At 57.9% G+C, this 7,382-nt stretch overlaps 1 protein-coding gene across 1 annotated transcript; it reads left to right on the top strand.

Moving 5' to 3' along the window:
* The first annotated feature begins 818 nt into the window (after positions 1-818).
* LOC121860873 (elastin-like) lies at positions 819-6,821 on the top strand. The gene is made up of 7 exons (XM_042358237.1): positions 819-1,056; positions 1,585-1,815; positions 2,373-2,606; positions 3,259-3,396; positions 4,841-5,239; positions 5,531-5,995; positions 6,418-6,821. The coding sequence occupies exons 1-7, from the start codon at positions 819-821 to the stop codon at positions 6,819-6,821; spliced, it is 2,109 nt and encodes a 702-aa protein (XP_042214171.1).
* Positions 6,822-7,382: the final 561 nt, after the last annotated feature.

Below are 7,382 nucleotides of genomic sequence, written 5' to 3'. Positions count from 1 at the left end.
AGAAGCTAGAGATTAGCAAACAAAGTGGGGGAGAGAAACCATAAGAGGGAAGTTTAGAAAGCATAGTACAAAAACAGCTGCCCCTAGAAACCCTACAGGGCTGGCGCTACCAGGGCCCCTCTCAGGTGCGGCAGGGAACCTCCTAGGAGTGGCCAGGTCCGTTGGGACCTTTCCAGGGGCACTGTAGGCTCCAGGGACTCACCCACAGGCAGCGGGGGCCCCTGAGACCCACCCAGGTAAGTTGGTGCCCCTGGGACCCTCCCATGTGCGTCGAGGACCCTCCCAAGGGTGGCTGGGACATATTGAACCCTCCGAGGGACGGCAGCGCCCCCTAGAACCCTCCCACAGATGGCGTGGGCCCCCAGGAACCCTCCTAGGGGCAGCAGGGCCCGCGCAACCCTCCCAGAAGCGTCGGGTACACCAGGGACCTTCCCAGGGGTTGGTGGGGGCCCCTGGTACCTTCCCAGGTGTGGTGGTGCCCCTAGGGACCCTCCCAGGATAGGCGGGGCTCCCTGAGTCCATTCCAGGGATGGCAGAGGTCCCTGCGACCCTCTAAAGGGTGGCGAGTTCCCTGGGACACTCCAGGAGCCGCACTTGCTGGGGCCCTATAGCACAATTATTCGTGCTGTGGTACATATTATATACGTCCATCGACTCCTTACTTAACTGTGATTGGTGGACTAAAATATATCCCCACCAAATTACAGCCAATAGGAGAAGAGAACAGCCAGTCAGCACAACACCCCAACTTATGTTTTTCTGTTGGATATTATTCTCCATTCCGTTGTTAAGTCGGTGATAATACTGGAAATGTGATGATGGGCGTTGTAGTTACAGCTACCAGCGTTCTAAATAGTGCAAAAACAGCTGCCCCCAGAGACCCTACAGGGCTGGCACTCCTAGAGACTCTCCCAGGTACAGCACGGAACCTCATAGGAGTGGCCGGAGCCCTTGGGACTCTCCGAGGGGCAATGGAGTCCCCAGGGACCCACCCAGAGGCAACGAGGGCCCCTGGGACCCACCCAGGTAAGGTGGTGCCCTCTGAGAACCTCCCAGGTGCGTTGGGACCCTCCCAGGGGCGGCTGGGACCCATTTTACCCTCCGAGGGACGGCAGCGCTCCTTGGAACCCTCCTACAGACGGCAGGGGCCCTAGGAACCCTCCTAAGGGCGGCAGGGCCCATGCAATCCTTCCAGAAGCGTCGGGTGTACCAGGACCTTCCCAGGGGTTACTGGGCGCCCCTGGTACCTTCCCAGGTGTGGTGGTGCCCCTAGGGATCCTCCCTGGATAGGCGGGACTTCCTGAGTCCCTCCCAGGGATGGCAGGGGTCCTTGGGACCCTCTAAGAGGTGGCGAGGTCCCTGGGACACCCCAGGAGCCGCACTTGCTGGGGCCCTATAGCACACTTATTCGTGCTGTGGTACATATTATATACGTCCATCAACTCCTTACCTAACTGTGATTGGTGGACTAAAATAAAACCCCACCAAATTATCAGCCAATAGGAGAAGAGATCAGCCAGTCAGCACAACACCCCAACTTATGTTTTCCTGTTGGATATTATTCTCCATTCCATTGTTAAGTAGGTGATAATACTGGAAATGTGATGATGGGCGTTGTAGTTGCAGCTCTCAGCGTTCTAAATAGTGGAAAAACAACTGCCCCCAGAGACCCTACAGGGCTGGCGCTACCAGGGCCTACCTCATTTGCGGAAGGGAACCTCCTAGGCGTGGCTGGGTCACTTAGGACCTTTCCAGGGGCAGTGGAATCCCCAGGGACCCACCCAGAGGCAGCAGGAGCCCCTGGGACCCAACCAGGTAAGGTGGTGCCGTCTGAGACCATTCGAGGTGCGTTGGAGACCCTCCCAGGGGCGGCTGGGACCCATTTTACCCTCCAAGGGAAAGCAACGCTCCTTGGAACCCTCCTACGGACGGCGGGGGCCCCAGGAACCATCCTAGGGGCGGCAGGACCCCTGCAACCCACCCAGAAGCGGTGGGTGTACCAGGGACCTTCCCAGGGGTTACTGGGTGCCCTTGGTACTTTCCCAGGTGTGGTGGTGCCCCTAGGGATCCTCCCTGGATAGGCGGGGCTTCCTGAGTCCCTCCCAGGGATGGCAGGGGTCCCTGGGACCCTCTAAGAGGTGGCGAGGTCCCTGGGACACCCCAGGAGCCGCACTTGCTGGGGCCCTATAGCACACTTATTCGCGCTGTGGTACATATTATGTACGTCCATCAACTCCTTACCTAACTGTGATTGGTGGACTAAAATAAAACCCCACCAAATTATCAGCCAATAGGAGAAGAGATCAGCCAGTCAGCACAACACCCCAACTTATGTTTTCCTGTTGGATATTATTCTCCATTCCGTTGTTAAGTCGGTGATAATACTGGAAATGTGATGATGGGCGTTGTAGTTGCAGCTACCAGCGTTCTAAATAGTGCAAAAACAGCTGCCCCCAGAGAACCTACAGGGCTGGCGCTACCAGGGCTTATCTCATTTGCTGCAGGGAACCTCCTAGGCGTGGCTGGGTCACTTAGGACCTTTCCAGGGGCAGTGGAGGGTCCAGGGACTCACCCAGAGGCAGCCGGGGCCCCTTGGACCCACCCAGGTAAGGTGGTGTCCTCTGAGACCCTCCGAGGTGCGTTGGGGACCCTCCCAGGGGCGGGTGGGACCCATTTTACCCTCCGAGGGACGGCAGCGCTTCCTGGAATCCTCCCACGGATGGCGTGGTCCCCAGGAACCCTCCTAGGGGCGGCAGGGCCCATGCATCCCTTCCAGAAGCGTCGGGTGTACCAGGGACCTTCCCAGGGGTTACTGGGTGCCCCTGGTACCTTCCCAGGTGTGGTGGTGCCCCTAGGGACCCTCCCAGGATAGGCGGGGCTCTCTGGCTCCCTCCCAGGGATGGCAGGGGTCCCTGGGACCCTCTAAGAGGTGGCGAGGTCCCTGGGACACCCCAGGAGCCGCACTTGCTGGGGCCCTATAGCACACTTATTCGTGCTGTGGTACATATTATATACGTCCATCAACTCCTTACCTAACTGTGATTGGTGGACTAAAATAAAACCCCACCAAATTATCAGCCAATAGGAGAAGAGATCAGCCAGTCAGCACAACACCCCAACTTATGTTTTCCTGTTGGATATTATTCTCCATTCCATTGTTAAGTCGGTGATAATACTGGAAATGTGATGATGGGCGTTGTAGTTACAGCTCCCAGCATTCTAAATAGTGTAATAACAGCTCCCCCAGAGACCCTACAGGGCTGGCACTCCTAGATACCCTCCCAGGTGCAGCAGGGAACCTCCTAGGCGTGGCCGGGGCCCTTGGGACCCTCCCAGGGGCAGTGGAATCCCCAGGGACCCACCCAGAGGGAGCAGGGGCCCCTGGGACCCACCCAGGTAAGGTGGTGCCCTCTGAGACCCTCCCAGGTGCGTTGGGGACCCTACCGGGGGCGGGTGGGACCCATTTTACCCTCCGAGGGATGCCAGCGCCTCCTGGAACCCTCCCACGGATGGCGTGGACCCCAGGAACCCTCCTACGGGAGGCAGGGCCCATGCAACCCTTCCAGAAGCGTCGGGTGTACCAGGGACCTTCCCAGGGGTTGGTGGGGGCCCCTGGTACCTTCCCAGGTGTGTTGGTGCCCCTAGGGATCCTCCCTGGATAGGCGGGTCTCCCTGAGTCCCTCCCAGGGATGGCAGGGGCCCTTGGGACCCTCTAAGAGGTGGCGAGGTCCCTGGGACACCCCAGGAGCCGCACTTGCTGGGGTCCTATAGCACACTTATTCGCGCTGTGGTACATATTATGTACGTCCATCAACTCCTTACCTTACTGTGATTGGTGGACTAAAATATAACCCCACCAAATTATCAGCCAATAGGAGAAGAGATCAGCCAGTCAGCACAATACCCCAACTTATGTTTTCCTGTTGGATATTATTCTCCATTCCATTATTAAGTAGGTGATAATACTGGAAATGTGATGATGGGCGTTGTAGTTGCAGCTACCAGCGTTCTAAATAGTGCAAAAACAGCTGCCCCCAGAGAACCTATAGGGCTGGCTCTACCAGGGCCTATCTAATTTGCGGAAGGGAACCTCCTAGGCGTGGCTGGGTCACTTAGGACCTTTCCAGGGGCAGTGGAATCCCCAGGGACCAACCCAGAGGCAGCAGGGGCCCCTGGGACCCAACCAGGTGAGGTGGTGCCGTCTGAGTCCCTCCGAGGTGCGTTGGAGACCCTCCCAGGGGCGGGTGGGACCCATTTTACCCTCCGAGGGACGGCAACGCTCCTTGGATTCCTCCTACGGACGGCGGGGGCCCCAGGAACCATCCTAGGGGCGGCAGGACCCGTGAAACCCTCTCAGAAGCGTTGGGTGTACCAGGGACCTTCCCAGGGGTTACTGGGTGCCCCTGGTACCTTCCCAGGTGTGGTGGTGCCCCTAGGGACCCTCCCAGGATAGGCGGGTCTCCCTGAGTCCCTCCCAGGGATGGCAGGGGTCCCTGGGACCCTCTAAGAGGTGGCGAGGTCCCTGGGACACCCCAGGAGCCGCACTTGCTGGGGCCCTATAGCACACTTATTCGTGCTGTGGTACATATTATATACGTCCATCAACTCCTTACCTAACTGTGATTGGTGGACTAAAATAAAACCCCACCAAATTATCAGCCAATAGGAGAAGAGATCAGCCAGTCAGCACAACACCCCAACTTATGTTTTCCTGTTGGATATTATTCTCCATTCCATTGTTAAGTCGGTGATAATACTGGAAATGTGATGATGGGCGTTGTAGTTGCAGCTCCCAGCATTCTAAATAGTGTAATAACAGCTCCCCCCAGAGACCCTACAGGGCTGGCACTCCTAGAGACCCTCCCAGGTGCAGCAGGGAACCTCCTAGGCGTGGCCGGGGCCCTTGGGACCCTCCCAGGGCAGTGGAATCCCCAGGGACCCACCCAGAGGGATAGGGGGGCCCTGGGGACCCACCTGCTGCAAGGTGGTTCCCCTGACACCCTCCCAGGTGCGTTGGGGACCTCTACCGGGGGCGGAAATCCATTTTACCTGAGGGATGGCAGCGCCTCCTGGAACCCTCCCACGGATGGCGTGGACCCCAGGAACCCTCCTACGGGAGGCAGGGCCCATGCAACCCTTCCAGAAGCGTCGGGTGTACCAGGGACCTTCTCAGGGGTTGGTGGGGGCCCCTGGTACCTTCCCAGGTGTGTTGGTGCCCCTAGGGATCCTCCCTGGATAGGTGGGTCTCCCTGAGTCCCTCCCAGGGATGGCAGGGGTCCTTGGGACCCTCTAAGAGGTGGCGAGGTCCCTGGGACACCCCAGGAGCCGCACTTGCTGGGGCCCTATAGCACACTTATTCGCGCTGTGGTACATATTATGTACGTCCATCAACTCCTTACCTAACTGTGATTGGTGGACTAAAATAAAACCCCACCAAATTATCAGCCAATAGGAGAAGAGATCAGCCAGTCAGCACAACACCCCAACTTATGTTTTCCTGTTGGATATTATTCTCCATTCCATTATTAAGTCGGTGATAATACTGGAAATGTGATGATGGGCGTTGTAGTTGCAGCTACCAGCGTTCTAAATAGTGCAAAAACAGCTGCCCCCAGAGAACCTACAGGGCTGGCTCTACCAGGGCCTATCTCACTTGCTGCAGGGAACCTCCTAGGCGTGGCTGGGTCACTTAGGACCTTTCCAGGGGCAGTGGAATCCCCAGGGACCAACCCAGAGGCAGCAGGGGCCCCTGGGACCCAACCAGGTAAGATGGTGCCGTCTGAGTCCCTCCGAGGTGCGTTGGAGACCCTCCCAGGGGCGGCTGCGACCCATTTTACCCATCGAGGGACGGCAACGCTCCTTGGAATCCTCCTACGGACGGCGGGGGCCCCAGGAACCATCCTAGGGGCGGCAGGACCCGTGAAACCCTCTCAGAAGCGTTGGGTGTACCAGGGACCTTCCCAGGGGTTACTGGGTGCCCCTGGTACCTTCCCAGGTGAGGTGGTGCCCCTAGGGACCCTCCCAGGATAGGCGGGGCTCTCTGGCTCCCTCCCAGGGATGGCAGGGGTCCCTGGGACCCTCTAAGAGGTGGCGAGGTCCCTGGGACACCCCAGGAGCCGCACTTGCTAGGGCCCTATAGCACACTTATTCGTGCTGTGGTACATATTATATACGTCCATCAACTCCTTACCTAACTGTGATTGGTGGACTAAAATAAAACCCCACCAAATTATCAGCCAATAGGAGAAGAGATCAGCCAGTCAGCACAACACCCCAACTTATGTTTTCCTGTTGGATATTATTCTCCATTCCATTGTTAAGTCGGTGATAATACTGGAAATGTGATGATGGGCGTTGTAGTTACAGCTCCCAGCATTCTAAATAGTGTAATAACAGCTCCCCCCAGAGACCCTACAGGGCTGGCACTCCTAGATACCCTCCCAGGTGCAGCAGGGAACCTCCTAGGCGTGGCCGGGGCCCTTGGGACCCTCCCAGGGGCAGTGGAATCTCCAGGGACCCACCCAGAGGGAGCAGGGGCCCCTGGGACCCACCCAGGTAAGGTGGTGCCCTCTGAGACTCTCCCAGGTGCGTTGGGGACCCTACCGGGGGCGGGTGGGACCCATTTTACCCTCCGAGGGATGCCAGCGCCTCCTGGAACCCTCCCACGGATGGCGTGGACCCCAGGAACCCTCCTACGGGAGGCAGGGCCCATGCAACCCTTCCAGAAGCGTCGGGTGTACCAGGGACCTTCCCAGGGGTTGGTGGGGGCCCCTGGTACCTTCCCAGGTGTGTTGGTGCCCCTAGGGATCCTCCCTGGATAGGCGGGTCTCCCTGAGTCCCTCCCAGGGATGGCAGGGGCCCTTGGGACCCTCTAAGAGGTGGCGAGGTCCCTGGGACACCCCAGGAGCCGCACTTGCTGGGGTCCTATAGCACACTTATTCGCGCTGTGGTACATATTATGTACGTCCATCAACTCCTTACCTTACTGTGATTGGTGGACTAAAATAAAACCCCACCAAATTATCAGCCAATAGGAGAAGAGATCAGCCAGTCAGCACAACACCCCAACTTATGTTTTCCTGTTGGATATTATTCTCCATTCCATTATTAAGTAGGTGATAATACTGGAAATGTGATGATGGGCGTTGTAGTTGCAGCTACCAGCGTTCTAAATAGTGCAAAAACAGCTGCCCCCAGAGAACCTATAGGGCTGGCTCTACCAGGGCCTATCTAATTTGCGGAAGGGAACCTCCTAGGCGTGGCTGGGTCACTTAGGACCTTTCCAGGGGCAGTGGAGGGTCCAGGGACTCACCCAGAGGCAGCCGGGGCCCCTTGGACCCACCCAGGTAAGGTGGTGTCCTCTGAGACCCTCCGAGGTGCGT

The sequence above is a fragment of the Homarus americanus genome, unplaced genomic scaffold (genome assembly GCF_018991925.1).
Source record: "Homarus americanus isolate GMGI-L3 unplaced genomic scaffold, GMGI_Hamer_2.0 scaffold52806, whole genome shotgun sequence".
Lineage (NCBI taxonomy): Eukaryota > Metazoa > Arthropoda > Malacostraca > Decapoda > Nephropidae > Homarus > Homarus americanus.
The sequence above is the reverse complement of the archived record's forward strand: the minus strand, read 5'-3'. Positions and strand labels throughout refer to the sequence as shown.

Coding starts and splice junctions, on each gene's coding strand:
- LOC121860873 (XM_042358237.1), top strand. CDS start 819: ATGGGCGTTGTAGTTACAGCTACCAGCGTTCTAAATAGTGCAAAAACA. Junction 3,397..4,840: donor GGCCCCTGGGACCCACCCAG/GTAAGGTGGTGC, acceptor GAGACCCTACAG/GGCTGGCACTCCTAGAGACC. Junction 5,240..5,530: donor TAGGGATCCTCCCTGGATAG/GTGGGTCTCCCT, acceptor TCCATTATTAAG/TCGGTGATAATACTGGAAAT.